The sequence below is a fragment of the Plasmodium yoelii genome, assembly GCF_900002385.2.
Source record: "Plasmodium yoelii strain 17X genome assembly, chromosome: 14".
NCBI classification, from domain to species: domain Eukaryota; phylum Apicomplexa; class Aconoidasida; order Haemosporida; family Plasmodiidae; genus Plasmodium; species Plasmodium yoelii.
Genome location: NC_036186.2, coordinates 2,378,594 through 2,398,956, shown reverse-complemented (window position 1 = coordinate 2,398,956; position 20,363 = coordinate 2,378,594). Strand labels below are relative to the sequence as shown.

Genomic DNA, 20,363 nt, shown 5'->3' with positions numbered 1-20,363 from the left:
AAATATAATAAAACAAAATGGTAAACAAGACGCAAAAAGGGGGGGAAGGATGTGATGGGGCATCGAAAAATACAAATATAAATAAAGGAATTATAGGAGAAAAAACAAAAGGGGAAAATGCCAAATTATATGAATGGTATATTAGTAAAAATATAGAAGAAAAAAAAAAAAATAATATAGATATAAAAAAAAATATAGAAAAATATTTTGAAGATGCTGAACTAACAGGAAATGTGGAAGAATATATAAATGTTATATGTAGAATAAAAAATATGATAAATAATGATGATAAAATAAATGATGATAAAATAAATGATGAAAATATAGATATTATAAAAAAAGTAGCAAATACAAAATTAGTAATAGATACATATCAAATGGGTACAAAAAGTGGTGTCAATTTTGAATATACATATGATAGAGTATATGATATAAATAATAATAATAATATGATTTTTAATGATTATATAATAAATAATATAAAAAATATATTTCAAGGAATAAATTGTAGTATATTAGCATATGGTCAAACAAATAGTGGAAAGACACACACAATGTTAGGAAAATTAGAATACCTTCACAATTTATTTAAGTTATATGCCGATGATAAAAAAAACACAAATTTTAAAGATGATAAAGAAAATCATATTAACCAAATAAAACTATCATATAATGAACTAACTAATTGTATTATTAATGAACAAGAAGATATCGGGTTAATATTACATTGTATTAATTATATATTTATGTATATAGATTATCATGGAAATAAAAAAAAAATGGCAAATGAATTAAAAACAGATGATTCTATACCAATTAAACATAATAGAAAAGAATTTATAGTTACTTTATCTATAATAGAAATATATAATGAAGTTATATATGATCTTATTAGTGGTGAAAAAAATTTGTCAGTAAATATGATTGATCCTAATAAAAATGAATTTGTGATAAAAAATTTAAAAGAAGTCGAAATTGAAAATGTAATTAATGCTTTACAATATTTAGAAGAGGGAGTTAAAAATAGAAAAATAGCTTTTACTCATATGAACAAAGCATCATCTAGATCTCATTTAATTTTTATAATAAAAATTAATAGATATATATATGAAACAAATAGTATTAGATGTGGGAAATTATGTCTTGTTGATTTAGCAGGTAGTGAAAGATTAAAACAAACCAAAGCTACAGGTTCTATACAAATTGAAACAACTATGATAAATAAAAGTTTAAGTGTGCTCAGTAAAGTGGTTAATGCTTTGGCTGTAATGCAAATTAAAGAAAAGATAGACAAAAATAACAAAGAAAAGATTCGAGAAAATAATGAAGTAGAAGATCCAGATGCAAAAAGGGAAGATAATAATAATAATAATAGTAGTAGTAGTAACAATAATAATAGTAGTAGTAGTAACAATAATAATAGTAGTAACAATAATAATAGTAGTAGTAGTAACAATAATAGTGGTAGTAGCAATAATGAGACGCAACTGCCTAAACGTATATCTAACACAACAAAAAAAGCTAAATGTGAGGGAACAAACAATAATATGTATATACCATATAGAGACTCAAAATTAACAAGAGTACTTTCAGATAGTTTAGGAAATAATTGTAAGAGCATACTCATATGTACAATTTCATCTCAGTTAAAATATTTAAATGAAACAGCTTCTACAATTAAATTTGCACAAAGAGCTAAAATGGTAAAAGCAAAACCAGTGATAAGAGAAGAAAAGTTGGAAATAAAATCCGAACCAACAAAGTTAGATAATAATAAAGAAAATAAAAATGATGATGATGATAATAAAGGGGAAGATAAAAATTTTGATATATTTGTTAATTTTAATAAAAAAGATATAACAAAAGATATATTATTTTTTTCATATAGTTTATGTATATTTAGTTATATTTGTGGTTTTAAAAGTACAGGAAAAGTAAAATATCTAGACTTTTTTATAGAATCATATAAAAATAAAATAAATATAATAAAAGAACAATTAAATAAAACTACAACTAATAACGAAATAAATGAATGCATTTTAAAAACTTTTGATGATTTAAAATTACTTACTGAAGAAGAAAAAAAAAAATTTACAAATTTGATTCCAAATAAAATAGACACAAATAAAATAGAAGAAGAAATTAACAAACCTGAAAAAGATAAAAATAATGAACAAGGTACAGAAAAATTAACACATCAAAATTTAAAGAAAATAAGTTGTAATACAAATTTATCTAAAATTATAAAAAACGATGAAAATAATGAAGAAGATGATGATCCTTTAATAGGAGATATTTTAGTAAAAATGAAAAATGATATATGTAATATTATTAAATTTAATTTAAAAATATTAAAAGATGTTATGAAACCAGATGAAATGACACTTGATGAAATGACACTTGATGAAATGATAGATATTGTAAATACAATGAAAGATAATAATAATATTTTTTTATTAAATGAACTTAATGAAATAAATGAAAAAAATAATACAGAAGAAGATGATAAATCAGATCATGAAATTGATGGGGCAACAAATGGTCATAATAATAATAACAACAATCCTGGGGAAAGTGGAAAAAATAAAAATCTTCAAAAAAATTCAAAAGAAATAAATATAAAAGGAGATAAAAAACGTGGTGATTTGAAAAAAAAAAAAAAAAATATAACAGAAATAGAACAAATAAATCAAGATAATAAAATATGTTTGCAAAATGTAAATAGAGACAAACATATGAAACATTTATATTTTGCTAGAAATATATTAAGTATAAAAAATATTCAAAATATATTTAATTATATAAATAATAATTATACCAAATTTATAAATGATTTTACCACAGATAAAAGTACTGTATTCACAAATTTTGATTTAAAAGAAAATTTGGATAGACAGGTTATTGAAAAAAATAATACAATTTATAATTTTATTCATTCTGCTACTATGTTTCAAAATAGTGGAACATTAAAAAATTTGAATAGTAATTATATTATAAATAAAATGCAAACTGAATTTTTTAATAACAATTGTAATCATCCAAATGTAAAATGTGTAAAAAATATAAATGATAATTATTCTCAAAGTAAAGATTTTGAAGGAATACAAGAATATCCCAATAATAATAACAACCCTGATAAAATTTTGATAAACAGTCAGACATATAAATCAAAATCTCGTCTTTCTGTAACAGAATTACAATCTGTAGATCCAACAAAAATAGAATCAGAAAAAAATGTAAAATTTTCAACAATAGAAAATACATCTAATACATCTATTACTAATGAAAACGAATTAAATCGAAATTTTAAATCAGAATCAGTATTAACTCTTTTCAGTTCTGACAAAAAAAATTCTGTACATTTCGAACCATCAAAAAAAGACCCAACTAGACAAAGTATTCATGTTTCTAAAAATGAAGAATATTTTGTCGAATTTGAAAAACTTTTGGAAAATGATGATTTTAAAAAATTATATGAATATATAATTGATAGAGATAATAAATCAGATGAAAATAATATTGCAACAAATTTAAAAGCACCTGATGAATTATTAGATAATGATGTATTAAGAAAATTAGAATCTAAAATAAATGATGAAATTCAAAAAATAAATAATAATATAAATGTTGATATTCATTCTAAAAAAAAAAGAATAGACAAAATAAATAGACATAAACAGAAAAATGTAAATGAATCATCTTCAATTTTTTGTAATCGTAAAAGTAATACAATAAGTAGTGAATCATCAAATGATGTGTCAAGCCATAATAATGTTCGTTATAGAAAAAAAAAAATAAAAAAAAATATCTTAAATAAAAATAATAATGTTTTAGGAAACCCTTATATAAGTAATACAGATATATCCTATTTAGAAACAAAAAGAAATGCTAATGTATTCTTTAAAAATTTATTTAGTATGATTAAAAATTTTTTTAATTTGGGAAATGATCAATTATCTATTAATGAACCAACTGAAATTAACATCCCAGAAATAATTAAAAATGAATTATTATATAATAAAAAGTTTTTAGAAAAAAATTTAGAATCATATAATATTAGAAATTTCCAAATTAATAATAAAAAAATGTATCTTTTAAATGAATCAGAATATGCACATTTAAAAGAATTAATAAATTATAAAAACAAAATGTTATACTTTTTGAACCTAGAATACAAAAAATATAAGCTCTCAGCATGAAAAATTTAAACATATGTATATATAAAAAAATATAAATAATAATGAATACATTTTATATACACACTTTTCACATTTGTGTGTATTTCCTCATTCCGTTATTTAAAAATATAATAATTTGTAATTGTTCTTTCATAAATTTTACCAAATTATATATTTATTTAAAATAATGACAAACTACAATTCTATATGTGTACATAATTTAAATTTATTATTTGTAATTTTTTATTTTCAAAAATTTTGATAACTATATATTAAATATTTAAATTGATATTTTCACTCAAAAAGAAAAGACATATTTTTTTATTAAAAGTTATCGGAATATATTTCATCAAACTCATTGTTTTTTTTCTCAAATTTGGTATCTTCTATATTATCATTATTTTTATAATTATTCAAATTATTTAAATCAATAGTATTTCTTTTTTTATATGTTCGATTATTATGCTTATTTTTACTCCCCTGTTTAGAATTGGTATCAGTTTTCAAATGATATGATTCAATATTTTCATGGTTACCATTTAAAGAATAACTTTTATAAAATTTATTGGAAGTTTTTAATTTATTTTTATTTTTATTTCCATTTTGTTTTAGATTTTCCTTATTTTTATCATCAAAATGATCAGTAGGGTTGTTATAAAAATATATATTGTTAAGCGTTAAATAATTCCATTTGCTATTATTATTTTCAACATTTTCAGGAATATTATTAGAATTTTTTATATTTGGTACTTTATCATTTGAATTTTTTTTATTTTTATTAACAATATTATTGCTACGTTTTTTAATTTCATAATTTTTTTTATTATTATCATTTATATTACTATCTTCATTATTTTGATCACTTTTTTTTGCACGTTTTAAAAACATAGAAAAAAAGTTTTTTTTTTCAAATTTTATATCATCTTCAATAAATCTATTTTCATAAAGAGAAAAAAATTGCTTTTTATATATTGTTTCAAAAATGCTTTCTTTTTTTTTTCTTTTATAATTTGAATTGATTATTTTTTTAAAGAAATTATTATTTTTTGACTCTTCCTTTTCTTTAATATTTTTTTTTTTTTTATCATCAATCAAATCTAATTCTGTTTTAAGAAAACATAAAATCGAAAAACATATATCTTCGTTTTGGTCTGTCTTTTCTTTTTTATATTCCTCTTCATTAAATATATTTGGATTAAATTTGAATCCTTTTTTATTTTTATTATACTTTTTGTAGTACTGCAAAGTTCAGATAAATAAAAAGATAAGGTATATATTATGTGTGTCTTATATTTAGCTTATCATAATTGTGTATGCCTTATATGTAGCTTATCATAATTGTGTATATGCATATGGTGTTATTAACATTTCCGTTCATTATAAAACTTACTTTAAACCGTTTCCTTAAAATGTTTCGATTATTTTTTTCGTCTTGAATTTTGTTATTAAGATAGTGTATCTAAAAAGAGTTAAACAATTTAGTAATTATTAAAAAGCACATTCAAATATTATATGTTTGTATAATGTCTAATCAAATTATTTACTATATACTATATTTTATACTTACATTTTTATTAAGCTCTTCAATTTCAGAAATAAGTTTTTTGTTAGCATCAACTTGCTATAATATAAAACAATTTAAAAAAAAAAAAATATATCACATACATTTGTGTGTATATAAATATGAAGATATAAAATTTACTAATATATAATTTATTATTATTATTTTATAACCTTATGATACAAGTTATTTATTGAGTCAAGTTGCTGAGACAATCTTTCAATTTGATCTTCTCTTAATTTTAAAATGTCTTAAAAATTATATAAAAAATAAAATAATAATTATCTTAACATATATGTAATATATTAAATAACAATTGGAAACAAATTTAAGCTTACTGTTACTCGTTTCATTTTCGACTTCATCCTTATTCTAACAAAAAAAAAGGAAAATTATAATAATTATTTGGCTATATAAATATCTCATTATACATATGAGAAAAAAAAATTCTGAACGTTCATAAAAAAAAATGAAATTAAAATATACATAATTAAAATCATGATTTATATTAACAAATATCTTTACCATTTGTTCTAATTCATATTGTAGATTTTGTATTTTTTTATTTTTATTATTTATTTGATCTATTAAAAATAAAAGGATTGATAAAAAAAAAAAAAAAATGTGGATATAAAAATATATAACTATTTTAACGATTTTCCAATTTAACGATTTTCCGATTTTAATATTACCTATATATATTTTGTTTAATTCTCCTACATGTTCAGAATAAAAGGTACACTAAATATAAAAATGAATGAACATGTCATAAATGTTAAGGTATTTATTTTGTTTTTATTTTTTCATATTTTTATGAAACAAACCTTATCCTCTAATATTACAGATTTCTTTTTCAAATAAAAAAGTTGTTTTTTTTCGGACGCTCTTAAACTTTCAGTCTTATTAATTTTGTTATTATAATACTGATTAAAAAAGAAGAAAAAAAAAAGATGAATATTGTATAGGGTCATAACAAAAAAGTAATATATAATTTTTTTTTACTCGTTTTTTTGTTAATTTACATTTTTTAAAAGATTTATGGTTTTTTTAATTATATAAAAGCTCTGTTTATATTTTTGCACCTCGTCAGTATAATTCTGGCTCTGTCAAAAGAGACAAAATAAATTAATATAATATAAACTATATATTATATAAATTGTAAAAATGTGAAAATAGGATATAATAAGACAATAAAAAAAATATATAAAAGTCTTATAAATGTGTGCACACATATTTCCATGTATATAAACTTATATACATACTAAACATGTAATAATAGATTGTAACAATCATTAAATTTTTCTTATGTATATAAATCAGACATTCTATATTTAATTAAATATATTTAATAATTTACTTCATCACTATTGTCATCGTCTTTGGTCCCTTCTTCTTCCCTTTTATTACCTTCAAAAAAAAAAAGAAAATATTAAAAATATTTTGATATATTTAAATTCCAATGTTTAAAAATTTCAAATATATCCACTTTATTTAAACACACATATATACAATTGAAAGATTTAACTTCCTGCATAATTTCTCTAAATTCTTATAGGAATATGTGTATGTATATATTATGATAACATTCGTAGTAACAATATATATAACTATTTTAAATGATATATTTTTCTTATTTTTTTTGGTTATTTCATATTTTAATATAAAATGGATTATATAAATTTACTTACTTTTGATTTCATTATTAAATATTAAACTTTTCGATTGATTTTCTTTCATGAGATTTGTAATAATATTTATGAAAAAATATAATTTGGTCTTGTAGATTGCATGAGTTTTAGCACTAGTTTTTTTATTCTTCTTTTAGATTATTTGTAAAAGGTAAAAAAATAAAATAAGAGAGTGTAAAACTATACAGCCGCCATATAATTAATTTTAGCTAATTGAAAAAAAATATATATTTCAAATAAGTTTTAAATCATAAATTTATTACAATTCTGTGTGGTATATATTTAAAAAAACTATTCTTGTTATGGTAATACAAATTTTAATTTTATCTTAAAAATATGTGAAAAAAAAAAAATTGCATTTTAAAATTTTCCAAAAAAATAAAACAAAGGAAAAGATGGAAAAAAAAAAAAAAAATAATAATATAGCATTAAAAAAAATATATCAAAATTATAAATATATAACATTATCTTAGTTTTTAATCCTAATTTATTTAAAGACTTATGTATATTTTATATATCTACATTTCTTATTATTTATGATTTACATTCAAATATGATATACCATATGTGTATTTCTATTTTTCTTATTTATGTTCCAAGCTCATAAAAATTTTATCAGATTAATATATATTTATGTTATAATATGTGCATATTTTTGATTGTTTTATTTGTATAAATAAGAAAATATACACCTTAAAATAAGCCTTAACAATTTATATGCATATATTTATGTGTATACTAAAATTGATCTTATTTTAAGCAACTTCAAGTTGCTGTTTTTTTTGTGTGAATGATAATATTGTAAAATTAAAAAAAAATATATATTTTAAAAGATCAAAAATTGAAATGTTAAAAATTTACAAAAAAATGAAAAAAAAAAAAAAAATGTAGCATATTTTGTGAAAACACAACCCTGAACAGCGGAAAATTATACAATCCTTACATAGTGTATTTGTGAGGATAAAGCATATAATCCAAATAGTAAAAAATAAAAAATAATATAGTAGAATAATAAAATTTAGAAACAAAATACGGTAAAAAGGATAAACTTGTTGAAAATATCTACTTATTTTCAGGCTCATATAATGGTATTTCATTATATAGAAATGGATCTTCAATACTATGTGGCATATCTATAACATTTTTGTATTTTTTATTTTTTTTATAAATAAAAGTTGGATAATATAAATATATTTTATTTTTAAATTTATTAAATGCTCTTCCTTTTGCATCAGATATTTTAATAACTTTATTTTTATAACCTCCAATAGATCCTTTAATAAATAATAAATTTTTAAGACTGTTAATTCTGAATAATTTGTTATTACTACATTTTACTAAACTTTTTTCTCCTATATGTGTATTCATTTTTTTATTTCTAAAAACAATATTAATAGTTTTTCCCATTGATACACTACCTAAACTTCGATGAGCTTTACTTTCTGTTCCATGTGATTTATTTTTTCCACTAAAATTCCATTTTTTCATGGCTCCACAAAACCCTTTATTTTTTATACTAGAACTAATAAATAAATTTTGTCCAGGAGAAAAATGGCGAGCAGAAAATTTATGTTGTACAGGTAAAAAACAATCACTAGTACATTTGAATTCTCTTATTTTATGAATAAATCCAAGTCGTCTTTTAATATAATTTCCTATATTATTTTTACTTTGTTTTATAACATTCATATTACCAATACCAACTTCTAATGCTTCATAACCATTTTTAGTTATATTTTTTTGATTTAAAACATAACAATTATCTATTTTAACAACAGTAACTGCATGTTTAACTCCCCAAATATCCCATAAGCTCATACATCCAACTTTATATCCTAACAAACCCGTTCTTCTACTATTCCATAAAGGATATATTTTTTCTATTTTATCATCATTTTTTTTTTCTTCATATTCAATTTCTTCTTCTTTTTCAATCTTATAATTATATTTTTCATTCAATATTTGCAATCTTCTTATCCATTTCGAAGCATAAAATGTTCTTCTTTCTCGTATTTTTAAAACACTAAAAAAGATAGGACTTTTCTTATTTTTAATTAAAATATTATTCATTCTGATCAACTAGCCAAAACCTTTTATTCTTTTTTACAAAAAAAAAAAATTATGTTTAAAATAAAAAAAAAAAAAAAAAATGAGATAATAACATGTGGAATTAAAAAAAATAAGCTAACACCTCCCCATTGTTCATATATCTATAAATATGTTATTTGAGAAAAATGCAAAAAAATTTTCTACAATCATATAATTATTATATTATCGTATAATGGATAGTAAATAATTTTTTTTTTGCTATATTATCACTATTTTTTTATTTTCAAAAGATATGCCAATTTCACAAGTAGATATATGCTTCCCACTTCACAAGTGTCGCATTCTTATAAATAATTACTTATTATATTTCTTATTTTTTTTTATTTATAATTATGAAAATACCTATTTTCATTTAAAATGACACCTTTTTATATTTTATTTGTTGTCCCATACTAATTATAGTTTTTTATTTTGGTCAAAAAATTTAAGAATATTTGCAATTCCTAAACATGTTTTGATGTTGCACAAATTTGTAAAAAAATATGAGAATGGAAAAATAACGAAAGTGTTTAAACGGGTATGATAATTTAAAAAAAAAGAGAAAAAAAAAAGAAAAAAAAAAGAAAAAAAAAAGAAAAAGCGTATTATAAAATTTAGTCAATCATGCAATAATAATATATCTATACGTGTGTATATATAATTTCAAATAAATATGTATACATTGATAAAAAATACAAAAAAATAAAAATTAATTTGTTTCATAAAATAAAGCATTATTTATTTCGATAAATTTTTGTTTATCATTTTTTAAAACATTTGCAGCGTCTACATTAAAAGGGTCATTAGTTGAAGGCTCCTAAAAAAAGTGGACAAAAAAAAAAAAAAAAAAAATATAATATACTAAAAAAATATATTATAATGATAATAATTTTTATATACAAATTTTATGAAATAATACATTTAATAAAAGGACTAATCCCAATATTAGCATTTGCAAATTTATGATTGGGTTCCAATCGAGTTTTAAAACATTTAAGCATACATTCCCATTCTCATCAATATTTGGATGAAAAATCTGAGAAAAAAAAAAAAAAAAAAAAAAAAAGTGAAACCAAAACAAGAATATAGCTAATAATTAGTATATTTTTGTGTGCACATTTTTTTATTTTAACAACCTTGGTGAGGCATGAAATTTTAGGTGGGGTAATGGGATATGTATCCTTAAATTTAATGATAAACTTAACAGTTTTATTTCTAAAAAACCCATCTTGTGATGTTATGGATACTCCAATTTCTTTCAAGTCTTCATAATTAACTTGAAATAATTCAACGCCATTAATTTCGTCTAAATCCAGTAATTCTTTCAAAAAAATAAAAATAAATAAAAATAAAAATAAATAAAAATAAATTACACTATATGCAACAACTTTTGATAGGTACTTAATTAAACAAGTATACCTTTTTGAAGTATAAGCTCAAATGGCTTTAACTTCTTTTCACCTTCATTACTCATTCTACATATAAAATAATATATTTTTTTTTTTTAAATAATAAAATAAAGATTTGTTAAAAATATGACGTTTCTATTTTTTCATATCATATGCATATAGATAGCATGCTAGGTAAATAGGTTTACACTTTTAGTCTGAAAGTATAAATATATACTTTTTTAATTTTTTATTTTTTAATTCTTTTATTTTTATTTGGAAACAAAATCGTTAAAACTGTTAATTTGTGATAAAAGTTAATCACCAAATATGAAAAAAAGGGGTAGCAATATTTCAATCATCCATTTTAAAAATTGCAATATATATATTACACAACATTATGAAATGTGAAAAAAAAAAAAAAAAAAAAAAAAAAAAAAAAAAAAAAAAATTAAATGTATAAATATAAATGCATATAGTATAAATGCATAAAGTATAAATGCATAAATGCAATGACCTATATAAGCACAAATATATATACGAATATTTTATTTAAATATGAAATGCTTGTATTTACTATTTTGCTTGAAGATAATTTATTAACTTCCCAATTTATAATACTGTTAAAAATATTTATTGTTTAAAATAATGTTGACAAATTATTTGTAAAAAGAATATGAAAAATCGGAAAAATGAATTATTACTATCCTTGTTTTATCAAAATAACAGAAAAATAAATAGCTGGAAAAAATATATAACAACAAAAATAAATTATAAAAATATAAATAATTTTAAGATATGGGAATATGATAATAGCATATTAAAAGTTGATTTTTTTTGTAGTGATAATTTCAAGCTTTATAAAGACAAAGAACTTTTACAAAAAAATAGAATAAGCACATTTAAAAATATTCCTAAATTTAATATAAAATATTTATTTTTATTTATAGAATTTACCAAAGAATGTACTGACCATTTTATTAATCAAATCAAACCCATAAATAGTATACACATCCAAATATTAACGAAATTAAATTACTTACTTATACTAAAAAAATTTATAAAAAATGATAAAACTCTGAATAGATATTTTATCTACCTTTTTAGGAATAACTCTGATTATTTAAAAGAAATAATTAATAATAGTGTAGAAAATTATAATAATGTATTAAATAAAACATATCTTAATAATGCCACAAATGGCTACCTCGATGAGGATAAACTTTTTCTTCAGCCTCCCCAAACCCTCGCTGATTTTCCGGATTATGGGCACTCTTTAAAATGTGGCGTCAAACAGGATGAAAATAAAAATGAAAATGAAAACGATAACGATAATAAAAACGATAATGAAAACGATAATGATAATGACAATATTTTAGAAAACTACAAATTGAAGAGTATACTTGAAAATATGTACAACAATAAAGCAGAAAAATATAAAATAATTATTTATAGCAATGTTAATAATAAATATATAAAACATGTATATTTAAATGAACTAGAGAATAATATAAATACGGAAATAAATTATTTGTATATGTTTAATAACAAGCTATTGAACAAAAATATGTTATTATCTTTATATAAATTTTATATATATTTCAAAGATGAAATAAAACAGAAAAATGAATTTTTATTTTTTTTGGACAGACTTTGTGAAAATATATTAAATAACATGAATGTAGTAGATATTGCTTTTATTTTTTACACACACATTAAATTAAATTATTATAATCATTTGTTTTTGTTAATATTAATTAAAAAATTTAAAAATATTTTACAAAAAATTGAAATGATTAAAAATGGGCAAAATGAAATGATTAAAAAGGGGCAAAATGAAAAGAACCAAGAATTGATAGAGGAATATATTAGTAAAATAAAACCGTCGACTAAATCAATAATACTTTTTTTTCATTCTTTAACAGATTATTGTATATATTTAAATAATAATGATAATATTAGACACAATCGAGAAAATTTATCATTTATTAACGAATTTATATATACTACATTTTATGCATATTTACAAAAAAATTATTTTGAAAATAAAAATTTTTATAAATCACTTACGACTTTAGATTTTATAGGATTATATTCTTCTTTGTTAAAATTAAATTTAAAAAATAACAATCAAACATTATTTTTTCTTAAAAATATATTACTTGATTTTTCAATTAATCATAGTCTTAGATTAATAATAAATAATTACAATACAATTAGTGATAAAAAATATTTTGAGAAAATAAAAGAAGCTCAAAATGATGATACTAGTAAAATTGTTTTCAATTCCAATATACAAGAGTATGCACTATTTTTAAATAATGTTTCAAAATTTTTTGTCAAATTTAATTATACTAAAAATGAATACAAAAAAATAATAAAATGTTTTACAACACTATTTGAAACCGGTTTTATATTAATAATAAAGTTATTTATAAATTCTAATTTTTTTACACATTTTATTCAAGAAAAAATCGATAAGACAAAAATATCTTTTTTTGATATTATTTATTTTAATTCACAAAATAAAAACAAAAACAACAATTTGAATGACCAAATAGAGAACATAAGTTTGAATTATTCCATATTGATTGATTTGCTAAAAATAAACAAAAGAATAGAAAATGTCAGAGATTTTTTTATTTTTAATTCTGATAAAAATTACGATCCAAATTTAAGACAAAAACATAAAATCGAAATATATAATAAAAAAATAGGACCTAATTATCCATCTCCATATAATATTAATAATGTAGAGAAAAACATAAAATATATTGTTAATATATTAAATTCAAATTATAAAATTCTTAAACATATTATTACCAATTATAACATAAATGAATATAGTAAATGTTTTAATAAAATTTTGTTATATAATTTTGTGAATAAACTTATAAATAACAATAAATATATAAATTATTATTTACCTTATATAAATAAATTAAATAAATATATCAATAACACACATTTGATATATAATAATAATAAAACAAATATAAATAATTTGTTCATTTCTAATTACATTTTCACTATATATCTATCTGATCTTATTAATTTATATTTAAAAAAAATAAAAGAAGAATTGCAAATAAATAAAATAAGTCATGATTATATTTGTAGACTTATTAATAATTATAATGGTTTTTCACAAATTGTAAGTAATACATTAGGAGCTATACAAAATTTAAAAATCTTGAGATTTGATATATTTTCAAATGTGGGGTTTTTAATTAAAAAAAATATATTCCCATTAGAATTTATTCATATAGTAAATATTTTACATTCCTATTCTTCTTTTAAAATACGAGATGAAGAATTAATTAAATATTTATTAAATAAAATGTATTATAAAATAAATTTAGAAAAAAAAAAAAATATTAATATTATACAAGATCAAATTTTAAGTAACATAATAATTGCTTTATTAAAATTAGACTATTTTGATAAACGATTTAGTAATATCATTTTTGAAAATTATAAAAATATTAAATCTATACAATCTTTAATAAATATTACTTTTTATATATGTTATTATAATTTAATTGATAGATTTTTAAAAGAAAAACATATAAATTATTTCTTTCAGCAAATAAATATATTTGATATAAACAACTTAACTGTAGAAAATAAGACACAATTGAAATTAATATCATATTTAATATTACATGTTCATAATTATATTTATTGTAATCAAAAAAATAAAATAAACATAATTCCCAAAATACATATTTTTTCCACAATATCACCCAATTTTAACATTTTAAAAAAATACACTGAGGAAATAGAATGCAAATTATTGGAAAATAAAATTAAAAATTCAAAAGATTTATCATATTTTATTTATGCTCTTAATAAACTGTACAATTATATTACAATTTTTAAAAATGTGAAAAAATTCTTAAATTGTCGTAGTAATAATATACTTGATAAATGTTTTACCAAGCATAGAAATAAAAAAAAAAAAAAAAAAATATGCACACATTCTTTTATTAAGTATAACAACATTATGGACAATAACTTATTATACAGAAAATTAATAAAAAAATATCAAGGAATAAAACTTTTTAATAAATTAGAAAATAATTCAAATTCTTATATAAATAATGTGTCATTTTATGACATACATAATAATATAAATGATGTTAATAAAAACGAAAACTTTATTTTAAAAATTATGAACGTTAATAATTATTCCATTGATATATTTAAAATTTTGAATTATAAATATATTAGTATAAGTAATGAATATATAAACATGCTAGATATGAAAAATTATTTTGATCTTCATTTTATTGCAACATTTCCTTTCTCACAAACACACATAAATACAACATCCGATCTACATAATGAAATTTATAACATAATAGTTTCGTTGAAAATTAAACGAAAAGTCATAAAAGAACTTCCACATTATCCATATTATGTTGATATAGTTATTGTATAGCATGTTCATGTCAATATTGTAAATGGCTAGTTTGTATTTTTATTTTATTCTATACCTTTTTATTTTATTCATTTTTTGTTTATTCATTTTTTGTTTTACCTTTCATTCGTCAAAAAATATCAAATTTGTATAACAAATAAAATACACATTTTCAAAATAACAATGAAAAAATATTTTCCTTTGTAAAAAAAAAATAGCTACCGAATTAGCTAGCTAAATATTATTTTATTTATCCTTATTTATTTTATTATATTTTATTTATCCTTATTTATTTTATTATATTTTATTTATCCTTATTTATTTTATTATATTTTATTTCATCCTTATTTTATTATATTTATTTCATCCCCACTTTTAGTAGAGTGAAAACCACAACTTTAGGGATGCCCCTTTTATTATTTCTGAACGTTTTTAAATAATTTTTATGTAGAATTATTTTTTAAAAAGGAATATAAGTATCGCAATAATGCAATAAATTTGTTTTAAGATATATTTAACAAAAAAAAATTAAAGGATATCGTAAGGTTATACAGCAAAATGAGTGTAGTGAAAAAATCGAAGGGAGACACATTAATAAAAGAATAAAAAAAAATATTCCAAATAAAACCAATTTTTATAATACTTGATATTGTGCACACAGTCACTCCAAAACGGTATATTTGTATTCAAAAATATTACTATAAGTTGGTAGCTTTTGCCACTGATTTACCGTTACTTCGTTACTTTATTTTTAATATTTAAAGTTTTATTCAAGTTAAGATCTACTCCAATGTTTTGTGAGTTTTCCAAAAAATTTTTATTTGCATTAGAAGGTTGAAGATTGAATAAGATTGAATTAGCTGATTTATTTTGATATTCAGACATCAAATATTGGTGCAATTGCCGCAAATTTTCTGACTCACACCATAATTGTCTTAACATAATTAAATTAATAATATCTTTTTCTAATCTACTATATGCATAAAAATGAAATTGATCATCTGGATTATTACTGCATATATGACACATAACGAGATCTTTTTTCAAATCGCTAATTTCATTATTTGTTTGTATATCTACATTTTTTTTAAATAAAAAAAGTAGCTTATTTAAAATTGTTTTTTTTTTTTCATAAATTAATTGAACATATTTATCTAATTGTTCTAAATTCATATTACTAATATCTTCATTAATATATTTTTTTATTACATCATCTTTATTTGCTTTATATTTTGACAGTAAAACATTATTAAGTATATTTTGTGTATCTTCATAAAGATCAGCAATATTTAATGAGCTAATACAATTGCCAAGAATATTATTACTACCATTTTTTTGAAATTGTTTTAAATATTCATCATTTATTAAGTTATTGTCTGTAGTTGTTTCATCCATTACTTGATAGTTTGAATTTTTATTCAATTCTATGCTTCTTATTTCATTACTATTAATTTGGTTATTTTGAATAGTTTTTTCCACATTTTCTGCATTATTACATATATTTAAATTTTTATTTGTGTTAGATTTTATTCCACCCATATTTATATCTGCCAAACTGGGGTTTCTTACATCAAAATCGATCATATTATTATTATTATTATTTTCACAATTTGTATTATTTTCCCAATTACTAAAAGAGGAAGATGCAGGATTCAATTCATTGTTTTGAAAAATAACAGAATTATTATCAGAACTATCATTAGTTAAAAGGCTTGTTCCTTTTATAAATCTTTTTTTTATTCCAATAGATATAGAACTATCATTTATATTATTATTTATATTTGCATTTTCATTAATAATACTGTTACTATTACTATATCCGAATTTATAATTTTTATTGTTATTGTGTGTGTTACTTTTATTATCATTTGAATGAGAAACAGCATCAAAAAACATATTCTCACTATCTTTAGAAACGTCTTTTACCTTTTTAGTTATATTGATGTTTCCATTTCCATGAATTAAAGGTTCGTTATTATTATTATGGAGATTGTCTATATTGGCATTTCCTATTCTGTTTATTTCATATCCCATCATGTTTGCATTTCCAATACTACTCACACTGCTCATCTTATTTACGGTATTACCATTAAATAGTATATTTTTAGATTGATTAACTGTATTTTTTGAAAATTCAATTTCTTTAGATTTATTTTTTTCATAAGAAAAATTCGTAAGCTTACTTCCTACACTATGTCGTAAAACTTGTATATCATTTTTTTTCACTTTGCTATTAATAGTATCACAACTATTTCTGCTTTTTAACTTTTGTTGATTTAAACTTTTACTATTTGTAAATAGGGTCTTTTCAGAATTGTTAAGATTATAATTCATTTCATCAAGTGATGAAAAATCCGATGTATCTGAAAAAGTATAATTTTTACGAGAAATTGTATTATTTTTTTTTATTGTATTTATACGATTTTTGTTACTATGTTTTATATTTTTGTTATCATTTTTATCACAAACATTTTTTTGCATTTTTTTATTACTTTTTTCATTATTTTTATCCCTAAATTCGATAGATTTTGTTTCTGGCTTACTAGATAATAAGCTATTTGATTTCATAGTAAAATTTTCAGTACTAGAATAATTAAGTTCTGAACTTTTGTAATAAGACATGGTATGAATTGAATTATTAGGATCATTTGCTGTATCTTCACCATCATTTAACATAGGTTTTGTTTTAAAATTTTTAACTCTAGATGAATATCTTAAAGTATTTAAGGTTTGCTCACAAGAACTAATAGTTGGTGATATATTAGCAATCATAATACTTTTTGATTTTCCAACAAATATATCTCTTAATACTTTAGTTAATTCAGAATCTCTAAATGGTATATGATTTTTATCTGAATCCATAGCTCGAATACATTCTTTTAATGCTAATAATGATCTATTAATATTTGCACCATCTGTTTGTGTTTGTTTATTTTGAGCAATTGTATCAGCACCTCTTTCACTCCCTGCTAAATCTATAAATGCAATTTTTCCTAAAGATATATTTTTATTTATATCTTTTAAATCAATATTTAATATAGCATGTGATCTTGATGATTCATCATTTTGTGAATTGACACCAATTTTTCTTAACATAACTCCTTCTATCATTTTTTGTATTAATTCATCTTTATTTATGACTCTTAAAATTTTTAAATCTTTAACTATAACTTCTTTTTTTCCATTTTCTAACGCTGCTACCATTTTTCGTTTTTGTAATAAATCATATAATTTACCACAATATATTTCATAAAATGAAATAAATATACCTTTACTATTATCATTATTATATGTATTTAAAAAATTAAATATATCTTCTGATGCATATTGGAAAATACCAGGACAATTACTTTGCCCATATGGTTGAGACCCTAACATTGTGTATGTTTTCCCGCTACCTGTTTGCCCATAAGCAAAACAAGAGCATACACAATTATTTTCAAATATATCAATTATTAATGGTTTTATACTATATTGATATACAGTTAAATTATCTACTGTTTCATCAAACACTTTATCTACTATAAATTCATGTCTTTCAATATATTTTGTCATATCAACTTTATATCTAGGCTCATCAATACATATTGTATGATTATCTTTTACTGTTACAATATCACTATCTTTTTTTCTTTTTTCATTTTCATTTATAGGTCTTTTCCGCACTACTACTTTTATTTTACCATTTGACCCTTTTTGTTTGCTCTTTGATTTTTGACCTACATTCATGCTTTTCTGCGGATATATTTCATTCTATATTGGAAAAAAAATATAATAAGAAATGTGTTTTTTTATTATTTTTCTACGCATCTTATTAGGTATACAACTATACATATACATGCATACATATATGTGTGCAAGCTTTAGAAAAAAAAATGAAAAGCATTCTTATATGTAAATAAAAAATAGCACATTTTACAAACACAAGTATATCCATTTCTCAATAAACTTAACCATATTTATTCTATAATAAAATAACATGATAAATAAGCAAGAAAAGTTATACAATATATAAACTAATAATTTTGTTTTTTACTTTATTCTTAGCAATGGACTGTCTTTTCTGCTGCATTGTCTTCTTAAGCATGCTATGTAGGATTATTATAATGATAAAAGAAATGAAAAAATAAAAATAAAATTACTTTTTATGATGCATTTGCCCCAATAAGATTGAAGCATTTATGCTTACAACTTTGTTTTTATATCTTTTTGTGGTTTTCTCTTTGTTTTGTTTATTTTTTTTGTTTTTTTTTTATATTCGAAGGGAGTATATACATTACGAATTTATGTGTCATTAAAAATATTCACACACAAGTTTCACAATTTACATAAAAAAATAAATAAAAGAAAGAAATAACATATTATGTTGCACTATCTTTCGCTCTTTTTTTTTTTTTTTTTTTTTTTTGTGTGTGTGTGTGTGTCCTTTCTTTTCTTATTTTTTAAACCCTATTATTATAATGGTTATTTCAGTTTAATAAAATAAATTTTAGCTACAACTTTAGCTGTTAAATATTTTATGCATTCATTCCTTTTCCCCTATTTAGTATAATAAGCATATAATACTATCTATGCATGTACGTAATATATTATATACATGCATAGGTTTATATGTATACATATTTATGTGTATGTACTTAGTATTATCATATTTATGTACATACATATTTATAAATTTACTTAAACATTATACAAACTATATGTAGTAATAATAATAATAATATCATTATAATTTAACTAAAATATACATAAACTTGATTAGAGATATGAAATTTTATGTAAGGATATTCAAACATTATATTTTATGAAAATATTATGAAAGTATTATGAAAGTATTATGCAAAAAATTATAAGTTACGCAAATATTACACACATTTACACTTTATATATAAAAAAAAATGAAATTCATTTAATATAATTTTTATGCTTGCCTTTTTTAAAATTAAAAAAAGATGAAAATAAAGATGAAATAGAAAAATATTAATTTACAAATAACAAATGTTCTCATAAAAAATTGTTTAATTTCTTTAAAGGTTA

General features: G+C 20.0%; 6 protein-coding genes across 6 annotated transcripts; 2 read left to right on the top strand and 4 right to left on the bottom strand.

The window, feature by feature from the left end:
• Nucleotides 1-17: 17 nt before the first annotated feature.
• PY17X_1461400 (uncharacterized protein) lies at nt 18-4,199 on the top strand (the record flags this gene model as incomplete). The annotated part of the gene is made up of 1 exon (XM_722112.1): nt 18-4,199. One exon carries the CDS (start codon nt 18-20, stop codon nt 4,197-4,199), a length of 4,182 nt encoding a protein of 1,393 aa, XP_727205.1.
• Nucleotides 4,200-4,502: 303 nt separating this feature from the next.
• Nucleotides 4,503-7,476, bottom strand: PY17X_1461300 (conserved Plasmodium protein, unknown function; the record flags this gene model as incomplete). Its single annotated transcript, XM_022957708.1, has 11 exons — nt 4,503-5,417; nt 5,569-5,637; nt 5,746-5,799; nt 5,913-5,989; nt 6,078-6,111; nt 6,265-6,323; nt 6,432-6,480; nt 6,564-6,662; nt 6,762-6,842; nt 7,097-7,146; nt 7,428-7,476. 11 exons carry the CDS (start codon nt 7,474-7,476, stop codon nt 4,503-4,505), a joined length of 1,536 nt encoding a protein of 511 aa, XP_022813053.1.
• Nucleotides 7,477-8,489: 1,013 nt separating this feature from the next.
• On the bottom strand, nt 8,490-9,497 carry PY17X_1461200 (50S ribosomal protein L3, mitochondrial, putative; the record flags this gene model as incomplete). The annotated part of the gene is made up of 1 exon (XM_720074.1): nt 8,490-9,497. One exon carries the CDS (start codon nt 9,495-9,497, stop codon nt 8,490-8,492), a length of 1,008 nt encoding a protein of 335 aa, XP_725167.1.
• Nucleotides 9,498-10,224: 727 nt separating this feature from the next.
• Nucleotides 10,225-10,989, bottom strand: PY17X_1461100 (NEDD8-conjugating enzyme UBC12, putative; the record flags this gene model as incomplete). The annotated part of the gene is made up of 4 exons (XM_022957707.1): nt 10,225-10,332; nt 10,435-10,551; nt 10,652-10,836; nt 10,935-10,989. The coding sequence occupies 4 exons, from the start codon at nt 10,987-10,989 to the stop codon at nt 10,225-10,227; spliced, it is 465 nt and encodes a 154-aa protein (XP_022813052.1).
• Nucleotides 10,990-11,579: 590 nt separating this feature from the next.
• PY17X_1461000 (conserved Plasmodium protein, unknown function) lies at nt 11,580-15,347 on the top strand (the record flags this gene model as incomplete). The annotated part of the gene is made up of 1 exon (XM_022957706.1): nt 11,580-15,347. The coding sequence occupies one exon, from the start codon at nt 11,580-11,582 to the stop codon at nt 15,345-15,347; it is 3,768 nt and encodes a 1,255-aa protein (XP_022813051.1).
• A 711-nt stretch (nt 15,348-16,058) lies between these two features.
• On the bottom strand, nt 16,059-19,413 carry PY17X_1460900 (kinesin-13, putative; the record flags this gene model as incomplete). Its single annotated transcript, XM_022957705.1, has 2 exons — nt 16,059-19,079; nt 19,363-19,413. The coding sequence occupies 2 exons, from the start codon at nt 19,411-19,413 to the stop codon at nt 16,059-16,061; spliced, it is 3,072 nt and encodes a 1,023-aa protein (XP_022813050.1).
• Between the last annotated feature and the right edge of the window lie 950 nt (nt 19,414-20,363).